The sequence below is a fragment of the Coenobita brevimanus genome, chromosome 15 (assembly GCF_032717465.1).
Source record: "Coenobita brevimanus isolate Jiangsu-jjx chromosome 15, ASM3271746v2, whole genome shotgun sequence".
Classification (NCBI taxonomy): Eukaryota; Metazoa; Arthropoda; class Malacostraca; order Decapoda; family Coenobitidae; genus Coenobita; species Coenobita brevimanus.
The window spans coordinates 13,062,395-13,079,789 of record NC_136968.1 but is presented as its reverse complement, the minus strand read 5'-3'; the positions used below and the strand labels follow the sequence as shown (position 1 = coordinate 13,079,789).

At 44.1% G+C, this 17,395-nt stretch overlaps 1 protein-coding gene across 1 annotated transcript in view; it reads right to left on the bottom strand.

The window, feature by feature from the left end:
* LOC145390673 (transmembrane protease serine 9-like) overlaps positions 1-17,395 on the bottom strand; it is a 47,450-nt gene that overhangs the window by 12,969 nt on the left and 17,086 nt on the right. The window contains exons 7-8 of the mRNA XM_080265465.1: positions 13,831-13,969; positions 1,467-1,622 (exon numbers count right to left, since the gene is read on the bottom strand). Coding sequence (XP_080121591.1) covers positions 1,467-1,622; positions 13,831-13,969 — 295 coding nt within the window. The remainder of the gene's footprint in view (positions 1-1,466; positions 1,623-13,830; positions 13,970-17,395) is intronic.

Genomic DNA, 17,395 nt, shown 5'->3' with positions numbered 1-17,395 from the left:
ATGAAGGGGATTGGAAGGTTAAAAGGAGAGGGAAGGGAATGGGGGGTTAGAAATGATAGCTTGTGGCGAGAAACCGGGAATTGTAGGGCGGTGTGTGTAGGTGTAAGTATGTGTGAGGAGAGAGAGAGAGAGAGAGAGAGAGAGAGAGAGAGAGAGAGAGAGAGAGAGAGAGAGAGAGAGTTGACAGCTGTGTGTCAGAGGCTGGGGGTACAAGGACAGTGTTGGAGAGAGAGGGGTGGGAGAAGGAAGGAGGGGGAGAGGAGAGGAAGGAAGTGGGGGAAGGAGGGAGGGAAGATGAAGGACAGAACAATTGGTTACAGCTGTTGTAAGAATGGGGTGGAAGGCCATTGTGAGGCGGGGCGTGTTCTGGGACACGGATGGGGGACAAGGAGGTTCAGTAAGCGGAAGGAAGATGGGAGCCGAGGAAATGTTGACATGATGACAAAAGACTGAAGGTAGAATAACAGAATGGGAGTGATGCTTGCAGGAGGGAAGGGAAAGGGAAGGTAAGGAACAGGGAGAGGGGGCAAGACAAAGTTGTGAAAGGTACTGAGAAGAGTAAAGGTAAATGGATAGTGTTAAAGAGGTATGTGAATGTGAGGGAGATGTTGAAACGAGGGTGAGGAAAGGAGGGAAAAGAGGAGTGGGTGGGAGGGAACTTAAACAAATGGTGACGGATTTTTACGTGAGAACAGGGACAAAAGGTAAATGTGTGTGTGTGTGTGTGTGTGTGTGTGTGTGTGTGTGTGTGTGTGTGTGTGTGTGTGTGTGTGTGTGTGTGTGTGTGTTGCCATCTATACTATAATGTTCCGATTCCTGTATGTTTGTTGGTTTGTTTGTTACCGTAACACAAAATAAACGGCGCAACGTAGCGCAAGTTTTGTTAGAGCAAGGTGCTGTTAAAATGCTCCTACTTCAAGAATAAAAGAAATTCCAGTCCAGCTGGGACACCGGTTCCCTAGTTATGACTCATTTCTGGCCTTTTGACATCGAGCGGAGGCTGCAGAAGGCTGCCTTTAAGCGAGTATCATTAATGATAAAAATTCCTTTCCTGCAATATCATATAAAAATGCACCAGCTCCTAACGTTCTAAAACCAACTGTTTGATTAGGGGAAGCTTCAGTCATTGGTTTAGTGAATATTATTTTATGGGGATAGCAATTTTTAGATATTTTGCAAGTGCTAAAGAAACATGCACACAACCATAATATTCTGGAAAAAAATATACAATATTTATAGAGACAAGAAGACAAAGCATATAGTTATGTTAATGAAAATGCAGATCATCAGAAGAATAGTCAGTCAAGCAATGTATTATTTCAGTATATTAGAGTCATGTTTTGTGTGCAAGGGATGTGTGTGTGTGTGTGTGTGTGTGTGTGTGTGTGTGTGTGTGTGTGTGTGTGTGTGTGTGTGTGTGTGTGTGTGTGTGTGTGCCAGAACGGTTTTTGAGGGACCAGCAGTACCGAAGATATGGTGGCTAAGAAGTTTGAGGTTGTGGTTGGATTGGTGGGGAAAGTGAATGTACATAGAGCATGTGTCAGGTGTCGGACAAGATGGCTTCTGTGGGGTTTCATCCTCAATGGCAGGGTCCTCTAGGTGGTAATCTTCAGCTGCAGGTCCTAATGGTGTAAGAAGTACCTGGACGAGGTACTAATGTTAGACTAAAGACGCCGGGTTACTGCACATGAGCTAACTTGTCGGGAGCCCCGAAACAGTCTGGACTCGCGAGAGAGTCAGGTTTGAAGGTTGCAGTTGATCCCACGGTGTCTAGTGGACGACCAGATGGGCCAGAACGAGATTTGTGGTTTGGTCTCAAAGTACCTTGAGATGAAATTTTCATGGAATCAGGGAGGGCTCCTGGATGTGTGAGGCCACATCACCTTTCTCTGTCAGCTCCATACCTCCTTTGGTGCTTCGGGCAAAGCAGACTTTGCTGGGCTGTGTTAAGGGAAGACTTGTAAACAGCCAGCAGCAGTAAGTATAGGAGTTTCTGAGTTTGTCTTCTGGTGTTTGCCTAGTCTTAGGGATCACTTAGAATGGGGTCTCCCATCTACACCGTCACATAGCCCCTGATTAGGAGTTCTGTCATTGTTTTGTAAGTTTAAAGAGGAGGGGCTATGGTGGTTCATCTGAGAGGAGAGTGGAGGATCTGCCAGACAGAGATCGAGAATGGACGGTTAGACGAGTTAAGTGGTGAGTTGGCCAAAATGAATGAACCCTGCCACCCTGACTGACTGGCTGTTGGTGTAGAAGTCTGCCTGCTTGATCCGCAGACCAACCTCGTGTGGTAAGTAGGTCTCGTTTGGCAGTACAGTGTATGTATGACTTGAGATGCCTCAGTTGGCAGATGCTCCCAGTGAAGCGATCGTATGGTTTGCTAACATGAAATAGGCGGGTGATTTATGGGTAGGGATGAGGGAGAGTGAAGTGGATGGTGAGGGTAGACAAGACAGAGTTTGGATTCGTGAGTAAGCCCTTGATCCCGAAGTGTCCAGTTGTCTTGTTCTGAGGTGCCCTGTTATCGAATACTTCTGAGATAAGGCTAAGTAGCTGAGTTACTGCACCAGAAGTTAGTAATTCAAAATAGATTTATGCCTGTCACTGCACATTAGAGTCATCACGGTACATAACTAGGCCTACTATGAGTTTGACTTGAGAAGGGAAGGTTCTGTGATCTCCACATCCCTTCCTCACCAAAAGGCTAATGATCCCCAGGCCACTTTTTTCAGTACTGGAGGTTCTCCTAGACTGAGTAACAGCTCATAGTTCTATCAACATAAGAACGTCCTAAAACACACACACACACACACACACACACACACACACACACACACACACACACTAAAAATAACACAATCAACATTTGACATTACCACACAAAAGAATCTTACTAACACATTTCACAGTCCTATCGCAATGAGAGTCACATAAAGATGTCTAATACGTCGAGTACAAGAATTTTAGAAAAAAAAAAATCACGTCTTCCAGTTCTACAACCAAAAAGAAATGATAGCAAACCCAGAGAACACCACATCAGCAAATAGAAATCCTAGCATGGTTGTCAGTCCATCTAAATAATCACCATTAGTGCCCAGGGAACCCACGCCCTTGTCCATGTGCTGCTTGTGGGTGCTCCCCTTGCTGACGGTGTTCGGGATGGGTTTGTACCACCCTCCCTGTATAATCCATTGCTGCCACGAATTAAAAAAAAAAAAAAAAGGAAATGGGATCAAGGTAAACTAATGTAGGGTGACCTTGCTGGGGGATTCCTCCTCACATGCTGGCAGGACAGGGCACTCATCCCAGTCCTGTCAGGGGCTCTGTTGGACTGGCACCAGGTATGAAGGCTGCTGGATAAAGCCTACGGGACTCCAGCAGTCAGATGTGGGCTGGGACCCCTTAACCCCTATCCTCCCTTAATAGACGTCGTGGTGATGCAGAGAACACAAGAACCCGAGTTTTGCATGTGGATGTAACCTATGGGGACTACTTGGGTGTGAGCTCTAAGTTGCTCTTCTACCACTAAGATCGCCGCTCTTCTGAACTGTCTGAGTGTATCCTTTCCCTTTTACTGTGGGCAGAGCTCCCACTCTCACGCCTTTCCTATCCAGCTTCCTATTACAAGAGTTAACCTAGATTCCCACCTTTATGTACAAAACCTTAGAAATGTCTCGAATAGTTTGTCTTTCCTCTTGCAGTTGATCTCCAGTCTTTTAAACACAATGACCGGTTTCCTCGTCGGTTAAGGAAGCTCCCTAACATCTTTTCCTAAGCGCTTCATTTACAGTATTATACCTTACTGTCATCTTCTGTGATATTTAAACTACTCTAATATCACCGTACCCTGCATAAACAACGTACAAATCGATATTAGCTTGCCGTGTCCAAAAATAAATCGGTAAGGGAGGGGTGTTAGGGAGTGTCCTTAACCATAGAGAATACCAGCCAATGTGTCAGACATCTCTAAACGGCAGGATCTTGGCTATGGATTCTTTCAGTTTGAATTTTTTGATAAGGACAAGATTAGCAGAGTCACCTCCTTTGTTTCTTGTTTATCAAAATGCACACACACACACACACACACACACACACACACACACACACACACACACCAAAACATCTGTTACCCCGACACAACACATTACAATAGCAAATACCATACTATCGTCGCTTTAGGGGTCTGATTAGTTGCTCTCCTTACCATTTCTTTTCTGCATCTGATATATACAGCATATTCTTTTGTCTTTTATGCATTCTATATCCATATAAGAGAATAATGACATGCATGAGAATAATAAATTTAAATGCAAAACTAATCGCTAAGGAAGAGGTGCTAGAAAGAATCCTGAGCTGATGAATAGGCGCCAAAACTCTCTCTCTCCCTTCCTCCCCCCCTCTCTCTCTCTCTCTCTCTCTCTCTCTTACCGCAATAATCCCTGGTGATGGAGCAGCTGGTGGTGGGAGGTGTGGTTGTGGGAGGGGTGGTAATAATCATGGTTTTGACGGACACAGTAGTGGTCGTGGTTGTGGTAGGCAGTGTGGTAGGTGGTGTGGGTGTGGGTGGTGGGGGTCTTGTGGTGGTAGTAGGGGGGCGAGGAGGTGATGGTGGTGGCCCTGAAAAATGAATAAATAGATAAATAAATAAATAAAGTCTTAAAATGAATACAAAAGAAAGGAAAGTAGAGAGAGTTTTATGTGAGGAGTACAAGACGTAAATGAGGAATACAAAGTAAGGAGTACAACAATGAAAAGAAAGCAGGAAGGATTTAAGAGGTAAGAATAAAACAGCTTAAGTGAGGAATACAAGATGTTTTAAGTGAGGAGTACAAAGAATTAAAAAAAGGGTATCGTAAGTGAAGAATACAAATGTCTTACGTGAGGAATACAACAGGTTATGTGAGAAAGACTGTTCTAAATATGGAGTACAAGAACGTCGCATACGAGGAGTACAAAGGATGTTAAAACAGGGCAAGTTTTAAGAGAGGAATTCAAGTTGTTAGCAAGGAGTACAAAGACGTCGTAAGGGGTACAGGAGATATGAAGGTAAGAATGCTGTAAATGAGGAATACAAAGACGTCGTAAATGGGGAATACAAAGTAAGGGAAAGCAGGAGGGGTTTAAGTAAGGAGTACAAGGCGTCGTAAGTGAGGAATACAAGATGTCTTAAATGAGGAGTACTGTACAAAGATATGAATCCAAGAAATCTGTGAGGAATTCAAAGACATCGTGAATGAGGAGTACAGATCTGAATAATGTGTACAAAACAAGTCAATTCAGAAAAATATTAAATGAAAAGGAAAATCTATCTATCTATCTATTGCCAGACACCTCAATCCCGTTTGGGGTGGCCACAAACAAATCGCCACCAAGTCGCCCTGTCCCCCGCCATTTCACTGCCCTGCTCCCAACTCACACACCCCTCTCTCATATACCTCTCCACCCCATCCCTCCATCTCATCCTCGGCCTCCCCCTCCCTCTTCCCCCCTCCACCTCACTCACATACACTCTCTTCGTCAGTCTTTCACCCTCCATCCTCTCCACATGGCCAAACCACCTCAGTGTGTTCCTCATAACGCTTCCTATCACATCCACATCCACACCACAACGCTACTTTATATCCTCATTCTTCAGCCTGTCTCTCCACGTGACTCCACAGGCTCCTCTTAAGTAACTCATTTCCACTGCTCTCACTCTTGACTTGTGTCCTTCCAACAATGTCCAAGCTTCACAGAGACCTAGTGTTTAGAGAGAGAGAGAGAGAGAGAGAGAGAGAGAGAGAGAGAGAGAGAGAGAGAGGAAGGAGGAAGGGGAAAAGGGAAGGAAATTACCAGTTCACTTCAATGATGTTTTTTATTTTTTTATTTCGTCTCCTAAGTCTCACTCCAGACGATTTTGTTCAGCTTTGGAGGATTTTGAACTAAAGGAGTTAATTATTTCCCTTATTAATTTCTGTCTTGAATATTGCAATTTGGAGTTATCTTGAATAGAAAAGACGTCCACAGGTTGAAAGGGTTAATGGTTAGAAAATCTGGATGTGAAGAGTAATAGTAGTACTGTAGTAGCAGTAGTGTAATAATAGTAGTAGTAGTAGCAGTAGTTGTGGTAGTAGTAGTAGAAGTAGTAGTAGTAGTAGTAGTAGTAGTAGCAGTAGTTGTGGTAGTAGTAGTAGAAGTAGTAGTAGTAGTAGTAGTAGCGCCAGGTTCATTTGTTACGTGACCCAGTTGATTACAGGTTGAAACTGCCTTTCACCGGCGGTCCATCCTCCTCACTGGGGGGGATAGGGAGGGAGAGGAGGGACGTTTGTATAAGCGGGCAGTGACCTTCCCCCCTCCCCCCGTTATATCTGTGCCACCACGGGAAGGCGTCCCTCTCCAGCACTGTGCAAAGAGGTAGACAGGTAAAGGAGGTTAAGGGAGGAGAAAAAAAAAAAAAAGGTGGGAACAACAAAACTTAGAGGTTGAGTACACCTCCATCACTTTAACTTGGCCTAAAATTCCCATCTCTCCACTTTGAATAATGTGGTCCCGAGAGATTAACACTAGAATATGGTGTTAGTTACAGAGAAAAGAAAAAAAAGGGAAAGGATGTAAAACTGTAGCTTCGTTATATTCTGTTACTGAGCTAGGGAGCAGAAGTTGAAAAAGGACGAAAAATATCTCGGCCAAGTTAAAGTGAACAAACTACAGTGTGTACTAAGAGAAAGGTAGTAAAAAGGGGTAAGATTCTGACAGCTGGAGGAGGAGAAGAGGTAATGGGGGTAAGGGAGGCGAAGAGGAGAGAATGATATTACATTTGGAGGTGGAGGCAGACGAGAGAGGGGAGGAGGGAGGCAAATCATTGGTAAGTGGAAGAGAGACTGGGCCGTAAGAAGACCTAAAAGAGGAAAGACGAAGGGGGAAATGAGATCAAACTTTAACCTTACGAGGAAGAGAAGAGGTAAGGGAAAGGGAAGGAGGAAAAAGAGGAAGGAGGAAAAGGGAGAAGAAATCATTCAAGAACTGGAGGAAGGGCTGGGCTGTGAGGAGACGTAGGAGAGGAAAGAAGAGGGAAAAAAATGAGATGAAAATTTAACCTTTCGAGGAAAAGATATGGTAAAAGATGGGGAAGGAGGAAAAAGGGGAAGGAATCATTTAAGAAAGGGAGGAAGAAGGATTGGGCTGTGAGAAGATGTAAGAGAGGAAAGAGGAGGAAAAATGAGAGGGAGAAAATAACAGTAAGAAGAAGAGAGGAGGGAATAGAAAGAATAAGAGGAGGGGATGTGTAATAACTGGAGGACTAGGCCATTGCGAGATGTAATAGATGAGAAAATAATAGACGAGGTAAGAATTGGACATGTAGACGGTGCAGTAGGCTACCGAAGTAGCAGCAGAGAGAGAGAGGAAAGGCGGAGGAGGAGGAGAAGTAGGAGAGGAGAGGAGGGAGGAAAGCGGAGGGAAGAAGTACATCATTATAACCATTCTATATCTCTCACGCCTCGCCCTCTGTCACTGATCAACCTGAAAAATAAAAACGATATTATTTACATTCTTTTTTACCCGACTGAAAGACAATAGAAATAAGCGACGTGGAAGAAAGGTGGATAAAAAAATAACTCAGGGGAAGGGATGGAATGAAATATGGAATAAATGTACTTTACTCCTTCACTACGGCGAGGTCAGCAGATCAAGATAAATAAACAGATCAAATAAATAAATTGTCTGGAGTGGCAAGAATTATATCCAGTTAAGTCTTCATCCTGCTCAAAAATAATCTAGGCGAAAGAGGCGATGAATATCCAGATCGCTGTCTATAAAATTATGCCCGAATGAAATGATTGATATCGTTTCCACCCCGAGAGAATATCGAAGACAGGATACACAAAAATAATGAAAAGTAACGAGTACGTAAATATCGCATTGCACTGAATACACAGGTGAACAGTTTCCCTGACTGATTTTGTTTTTTTATTTGCTAAAGACACAAACAACGCCCATTTAGGAAAGAGAGAACATGGAGAAAGGAGAGCTGGAATTGGGAGACATTTATTGAACGCTTCCACACTGGCAAACCACAACACCAGCAAGTCATGACTGTCTACAGATAAACGATAAAACACAGATAAAAAACATTTCCACATCCCATTTCCTCATGTCACACTTTCACACACCACACACTCTCTTCTACATCACTCCCCCACACACTACGCTCTCCATCGTACTCGCACACATCACACTCACAAACGTCATGCATAGGTACCTTCAAACACAACACTCTATATCACAACCTAACACACCACACTACACAACTCTACATCACAACCTTACATACTACACTCCACCACACTCTCAAACACCACACTACACGACACCTTCACACACAACACTGTATATCACAACCTCACACGCCACACTACGCCACACCCTCACACACCACACACCACACACACCCTCACACCACACCCTCGAACATTATACCTCCACATACAGCACCATCACACACCACAACCTCACACACCACACTCTCACACAGCAACCCGCAACCCTCAACACACCACATCCTCACACACCACACCCACACACATCACACCCTCATGCACCCCACACCCTCACACACCACACTCTTACACATTACACTCACACACCACAATTCCTATATCACACCCTCACACACCACAGCCACACACATCACACCCCCTCGCACCACACCCTCACACACCATATACCTACACATCACACCCTCACATACCACACCCTAACACATCCTACCCTCACACACCACACCCTCACACACACTACACTCTAACGCACCAAACCCTCACACAACACTCTAATACGCTGTACCCTCACACACTACACCTTCACACACCACACCTTCACACACCACACCCTCACACACCATAATCCCACACACCACACCTTCACACACCACACCCTCACACACTACACCATCACACACCACACCATCACACACCACACCATCACACACTACACCCTCACGCATCACAACCTCACAGACCACACCCTTACACCACACCATCACACACCACACCATCACACACCACACCCTCACAGACCACACCCTCACAGACCACACCCTCACACCACACCCTTACACACCACACCATCACATACCACACCATCACATACCACACTATCACACACCACACAATCACATGCCAAATCCCCACACACCACACGATCACACACAATACCCTCACACACCACACCCTTACACACAGCACCCTCAAACACCGCAACCTCATACACCACACCCTCACACATCACAACCTCACACACCACACCCTCACATACCACACCCTCACACATCATACCCTCACACACCACACACTCACATCATACCCTCAGACACCAAACCCTTACAAACCATACCCGCACATCACACCATCACATACCACACCTCCACACACCATACCGTAACACACCACTCACTTTTTTTTTTTTTTTTTTATAAATAACAGAACGGAGGAAGGAAAAACAAATGGGTAAAAAAAAAAAAATCCATACACCAGATTACTGGTGTCCTCTGTTCATAAAATATCTGTAACAGTTAGACTTGAACAGTTGTGGGTTGAAATTTGGAGGAAAACAATTCTGGGGAAGCGAGTTCCAGAGAGATGCAGTTCGGGGAATGAAAGAATTCTGATAGGCAGAAGTTCTGCAATATGGTTGAGTGACATTCCAGTCATGAGTGCTACCAGATGCCCGTGTAGCACGAGGGAAGGCATGGAGAGGTGGCACCATGGACGCAACTTCGTCTGAGCATTTGCCAAAAAAATATCTAAAATAATGCAAGGAAGGCAACATTCCTTCTTACTTGCAAGGGAGGTAGTTTATATGTAATGGCAGGGTTGTTAATGATTCTAACAACCTTATTCTGAATTTTGTCTAGTTGTCTTAATGCAACCTCTCCACAACCATTCCACAAGGGTGAGCAATATTCAAGCTGAGAGCGCACATGACTCTTATAAATTATAGCTAACTGCTCATCGGCGAAGAAGTTACGGACTCTGTACAATAATCCAAGTTTCTTTGAGGCGGTTTTAGCAAGTGATCTGACATGAGAGGTCCAGCTGAGGGCACTGTTAAGTGAGACACCAAGAATTTCAATACTTTTGGAGATGGGAATATTAGTAGCACTGAAGGTACTGTACGAAACTGGCAATATCTGTCTATTAGTAAACTGTATATATTTAGTTTTACTAGCATTAAAAGAGACAAGGTTGTTTTGTCCCCATTCACTGATTGTAGATAGATCTTGATTTATGGAGATGGCTGTAGGCTACTGAGTTGAGAGGTAGAGATATTAGACTTTGTAAATGGATGTCTGAGTGTGAATGAACTATGTAGTGTTGAGTCATCTGCATATGAGTAAATGGGATTGTGAGTGACAGATAAGAGATCATTAATATGAACCAGAAATAGGGTTGGCGCCAGAACTGATCCCTGCGACACGCCGGCGTTAATTGAGTGGAAATTCGAATATCAATCAATCAATCAATCATTTCCTGTGGCACCCTCGGGGATGCATAGGGCCTCGATGAACTCACACCACCACATCCTATCTTGTGCTAACTCCTCAAGATCTCCCCAACACTTATCTCCAGCTTCCCGTCTCATTGTCCTCACCCACGTCTCTTTTGGCCTTCCTCTACCTCTCCTACCAGGTGCCACCCACCCTGGTGTACCTCGTACTATTCCCTGTCTCCTATACACATGTCCTAGCCACTTCCATCGTGAGAATCTAACATATTCATCGATCGGCTGCACTCCCGTTATTTCTCTAATTCTACTATTTGGTATCCTTTCCCACCACTTAACTCCTAATATTCTTCTAAGTGCTTTATTTTCAAACACCAAGAATTTATTTTCCATAGTCACTGTGCTGTACCAAGACTCGTGTCCATAAATTAAGATACTCCTAACCATTACCTTATAAAGTTTGATTTTTGTATGCACAGAGAAATTGTTATTATTCCAAATATTTTTAAGCATTCCCATTGCCTGATTAGCCTTCTTTAACCTTTCCTCGAATTCAAAGTTCAAAGAACCATCCTTGGCTAAATAAGTACCTAAATATTTAAACCTATCAACTTGCTTTACAACCATACCTCCAATTACACATTCCTGCGCATTTTCCATATTCATATTGATTATTTCAGTTTTTCCACAATTAATAACCAAACCCACCTTGCGACCTTCACTCACCAAACAGTCCAACACTCTCTGCATCTCTTCTGGCCCATCACAAATCAAAACTATATCATCTGCATAATCTAAATCCAAAAGTTTCCTGTTCTCTCCCCAAAGTATACCTGCACCGGTTTCTGTTCCAACACGTTTCATAATGTAATCAATGACCAATATAAACAGCAAAGGCGATAGAACACCACCTTGAATTACTCCGGACTTGACTTCAAACGAATCACTCAGACAACCATCAACCATCACTTTACAAAATGTGTCCTCATGCATGTTCATAATGACCCTCACAAACTCCTCTGGTATTCCATAATGTCTCATGATCTTCCCCATAGACTCTCTCGAAACACTATCAAAAGCCTTTTCAAAATCAACAAAACAAAGACTTAACGGTACTCTCATTTCATTAACTTGCTGCATCAAATGCCTAACTATAAAGATCTGATCATTGCAACCACGTCCCTTTCTAAAACCAGCCTGTTCATCCCTCAGAATACCCTCAACCACCGGCTCCAACCTATTTAACAACACTCTACTGAAAACTTTCAAAGCTATCGGTGACAAAGAGATTCCTCCAATTACCACATTCACTCAGGTCTCCCTTCTTCGGAACTTTAACAATTACACCATTCTTCCAAACTGATGGTAGTAACCCCGTCACCCATATCTTATTGAATAGCTTGGTCAAGATCATTATTAATCTATCCCCCTCCACTTTAAACATTTCCGGAAATAAACCATCCTCCCCTGGTGCCTTATTATTCTTTAACTGTTTTACTGCTTTCTCCACTTCTGCAAGCCTCAACTCTCCTGTTTCTATATTTAAATCTTCCTGAGCAGACGGTATATCCTCTTCTGGTGGTATTGGTCTATTAAGAACTGTCTCAAAATGCTCTTTCCATCTATTTTTAATATCTCCATCTTTGGTCAATAAATTTCCTTCCCTGTCTCTAATTGGTATTTCCTTGCGTTTACCTGCATTACCACTCAGTTCTCTAATCGATTCATATGCTATTCTTTGACTCTGTCCATCATTTTTGTTTATTAGGATTTCAGTCTCTGCAACCTTTTCATCCACACATCTTCTTTTATCTCTCCTAGCTAACCTTCTTACTTCTGAATTCAAACTCCAGTACGCAGCTCTTGCTAATTCAATCTCTCGTACATCAACGCACTGCATCTCACTCCTCAATTTAGCCTCACCTCTCTTTTTTATCATATCCCACGTTTCCTCTGATATCCATTTCTTTCTCCTGAATCTATGTCTCCTTCCAATCGTACATTCAGCAGTCTCATGCAAAACTTTGTTCACATCCTCCCACATCTCATCTACACTTCTCTCCCCCTCTTCCAACGTTTCCAACACCAAAAACCTATTTCTGCATTCTAATCTGAATTCCTCCTTTTCTTCTCCTTCCCTTCTAAGCTTAACAATATCGTATCTACCAACACCAGATTTTTCCTTCTTCTGATTTTTAAGTTTAAAGCTTATTTTTGCAATGCTGAGTTGATGGTCACTACCAATATCCGCTCCCCGTTTAACATGAACATTTAGCAGAGAACTTCTATGCCTCCTACTGAGAGCGATGTGATCAATCTGATTTTTATATTTTCCACACGGCAACACCCAAGTTGTCTTGTGTATATTGCAATGCTGAAAGAGTGTGCCCCCGATGACTAAGTCATTTGCTAGACAGAAGCTTCCAAACCTCACTCCGTTTTCACTCATCCTACTACATCATCTAATTTTACTCTTATTTTCCTGTCACTAAGATAAGAAGAAATCAAAGGAACAAAAGACGTTAGTCCATAGCAAGGGAGTCTGGACAGCAGGGAACGGTGCCATACTCTGTCGAAAGCTTTAGAGATATCAAGAGCTACTGCATGAGTTTCTCCAAAAAGATCAATTGATTGATGGATGGTATGAGTTAAGAGATTGAGTATGTCAATGGTGGATCTTTCGTGGCGAAAACCGTATTGTCTATCACTAATTAAGTTGTTGGATTCAAGATGTTTAACAACTTACACAATACCTTCACACACCACACTCCCACACACCATACCCTCACACACCATACCCTTACCTACCAGACCCTCGCACACCACACCCTCACACACCACACCCTCACATACCACACACCCAGATACCATACCCTCACACACCACACCCTCACACACCACACTCTCACACAACACACCCTCACATACCGCATCCTCACACACCACAATCCCACACACCACACCTTCACACCCCACACCCCTACAAACCACACCCTCACACACTACACCCTCACACACTGCACCCTCACGCATCATACCCTCACACACCACCCTTACACACTGCACTTTCACACACCACACCGTTACACACCATACCCCCACACACCACAATCCCACACACCACACCTTCACACACCACACCCCCACACATCATCCCAACTCACCACACCATCACACACTACACCCTCACACACCACACCCTTACACACCACAGCAGCACACACCACACCCTTACACACCACAGCAGCACACACCACACCCACACACACCACACCCTCACACACCACACCCTCACACATCACAGCCTGACACCACACCCTCGCACACCACACCCTCACACATCACAACCTGACACCACACCCTCGCACACCACACCCTCACACACCACACCCCCGCATACCGCATCCCCACACACCACACCCCCACATACCAAATGCCCGCACACCACACCCTTACACCACACTCTCAAACACCACACCCCCACACTCTACACCACAGCTTGTTACATAGACCCATACTGTCGCTGGCGGTGCAAGCTTGATAAAACCTCTTTCTTAGCAATGTATTTAGCATTTCGCACCTTGATGCTCTACTTTCCGATGCTCTAATCTTTTGAATATCGACATAGCTTGCATCAGTACCACACAAGGGAATGATACGGTGAAACATGGAAATAACGTTTAATATTCTTTTATAATGTCATTTATATCTTTTTTCTATCGATTTAGCTTAAATTAGCAACACAAGAGAGGATGACAAGGTGATCATTGGTCAGTAAGTCGCTGAGGAAGAGGCATTACGAAACTGCAACCCCAAAATTGCTCTGTACACACGGAATTATCAAGCTACTTACTTTCGATACGATCACATCTTTTTCTTTTTTTCTTTTTTATTTGTTAATATTAAACACTTTTCTCAGTATAGGAGAATGCTCTAATAGCGAAGGTATTAGTGATGAGTGTAAATAATTATTCCAGTTTAGAACTTCTCTCCTACACAAGAATGCGATAAATACGACGTCAGAGTACTGAAAAGATTTAACCAACTATCTTGAATTCAGTTTCCTATTTGTTCATTCGGCTTACGAAAGGGCAAACTTCGCACACCCTCTGCCTTGGGTTCTTTTATATCACACAGGAAAAGCTGAAAACAGTGCACCCCAAGAACACTAACTCAACAACAAAAAACAATATACCCCTTTCACCTTAACCTGGCCCAGATTTTCGTCCTTTTATTGTTTATTTTAAGTAACTCAGTGGCAGAGAAAGACAATGCTACGGTTCTACATGCTTTCCTTTGCACGTTTTTGTGACTATATTCATATTCTGTTGTTAATCTGTATCTACAGTTCAGCAATCAAGGTAGAGTTGTCAATTGAAGGCCAAGTTAGAGTAAAAATAGTATAGTCCAACCACCAAGCAACGGAAAACACAACAATGATGGACGGATGCTTGGGTGCCGCATTCTTAGTGGCCCTGAAGATTAAGTAGCACCTCTTCTTTAGCGATTCATTCTACACTGTACACCTTAATTTCATCTTGTATGCTACTGACGCACATGGTGATATAAAAACAATATAAATAACATTCAAGCAATTGTTAAGGTGAAATTAAGCAAACTAAGTCACTGCGGAAGAGGTGCAACGATTCCTTCGTTGTCATTTAGAATACGACTTAAATCAAGCTCGTGTTTGCGTTGGTCCCTCGCTTTCCAACGCTGGGTGACGGCGATGCTGGGAGTCTGTGTGCTGTTCCTTCTGTCTGCTCTCACCCACAACCTGACCCTCAGAAAGAAAGACTGTGGTCTGTGCTCCCTTTTATTCCGAGCACGAAGGGGGGTGATAATGGGGGGACAGGGCTTGAAAAACACTGTGAGTGAAAGGGGGAGGGGGAAGTGGAATGGGTGAGGGAGAGGGGGAGGGGATAGGTGAGGGAAAGGGGGAGGGAAAGCCGGGTGGGTAAGGGAAGAAGAGGAGGGGGAGTGGATTGGGTGAGGGAATGGGAAGGGTGTGTGGAATACTTAAAAAGAAAGGGGCAGTGGTTATGGGATAGGTGAGGGAAATGGGAAGGGGGAATGGGATGGATAAAGGAAAAGGCGGAGGGGGTGGGATGGGTGAGGGGAAGTAGAAAGCAGAGGAGATTGATGGGTCAGCAAAAAATTAGAGAGGATAATGGGATGAGTGAAAAAAAGGGCCAAGAGGGAGTGGGATGGGTAATGAAAAAGGGTAGGAGATGCTGGGATGGGAGAGGGGAAAGTGGGTGGGGGAATGGGGTTATGGGAAAGAAAGGGGATGGGAACTGGTGTTTGTGAGCGTGCTGGAGAGAGGATAGAAAAGGGAAGGGGGTTTGACATGGAGAGAGTAATGATTGCGTGGGGCCATAGATTCTGAGGTAGGGTGGGGGACAGTGGGTTGACTGTCGGTAGAGCCTTTGTTTTGTTCCTCACACACACACACACATACACACACACACACACACACACACACACACACACACACACACACACACACACACACAAAGCCTGTCTCACACAAAGATGGCGACTCTCTGTGCTTTCTTTGATGCTCACCGCACAAATGGGGTTCGCGTAAAAAAGGAACCCGAGATACGAAGTTACTATGCGTGTCAGTTAAGAGGGGAGGGAATGGGTGAGAAGGAGGGGTAGGGGAAAAATGGTTGATTGTACGGGCCGTGGGTGTGGGGAAGGGGATGGGGGAGAAAGGGGAAGATGTGGAGAGGGTTGGGTAGGTATAGGATGAGAAATGTGGCAGAATGTGGGTTGAGAGTCAGTCAAAATGGGGATGTGCACTAGTTGAGAAGAAGGGGAAGGGGATGACTGGTAAAAAAGGGGGTTTGGATGCTTAGGGAGGGGATAAGGGAAGCAGGGGAAGGTTTGGGAAGCTGAGGAACACAGGGGTAAGTGGGTTAATGGTAGGATATTGAAGCGGGTATAAGGGACGATTGGTAGCACAAACGTAGAAGTGATGGGTGTAGATTAATTATTCACGTGAGGGGAGTGGGTGGGTGAAGGCTGGGAGGGGGTGAAAAGAGGTGAGAGAGGGCAGGGGAGGGATGGAGGAAAGTTAAGGAGGGAGGAGAGGTAGCGGGGGCTAGTGAAACTATGGAGAAAGAATGAGGAGGAAAGAGAAGCAGTGGAGGGGAAAGGTAGGAAGGTTTGGGATGGATCACAAGTGAGGGATGGATAGAAAATTGAGACATAGAGTGAATGATATTAGGAGCTAGGAAGGAGAAATGAGAAGGAGGAAATAATGGGTGGAAGAAGAGGTGGGGAGGGAGAAGAAGTAGAGGAAACGAGTGTCCGAGGGAAGATGGGGAGGGACATGATGAGGGAAATAATTTGAATGGGGAAACACGAGAGATGGATAGAAGGAAATGGGCTGGTGTATATATATATATATATATATATATATATATATATATATATATATATATATATATATATATATATATATGGATGGATACTGAGAGAGAGAGAGAGAGAGAGAGAGAGAGAGAGAGAGAGAGAGAGGAGCAGATGATAGTGGGATATGAGTGTGTTTTGGATGGGATGTGTGAGTGCAATGACCACATAAACACCAGGTGCACCATTTCCACCACTGCTTTATAAACTCTTGTATATTCCACGTAGATATGTTTTATACTGTTTTCCTTCACATCCATTCCTTTAGATGCTGTAGCCGAGCGATGCAAAAAAGTGGGAGACGAAAGAAACTCACCTGCATACATCTATTCTAAGCAGGGTGGAGCCAAAAACTTTTCGTCCCATCAACTCGCCTACTCTCACTGACTCCCTTCAACCTTTCTCTTTACGTCGCTGTGTCGCATCTTTATCGGTTTTCTGTCGATACTTTAGTGGTCACTACTCTTCTGAAGGTTCTGCTTGCACCCCTCCC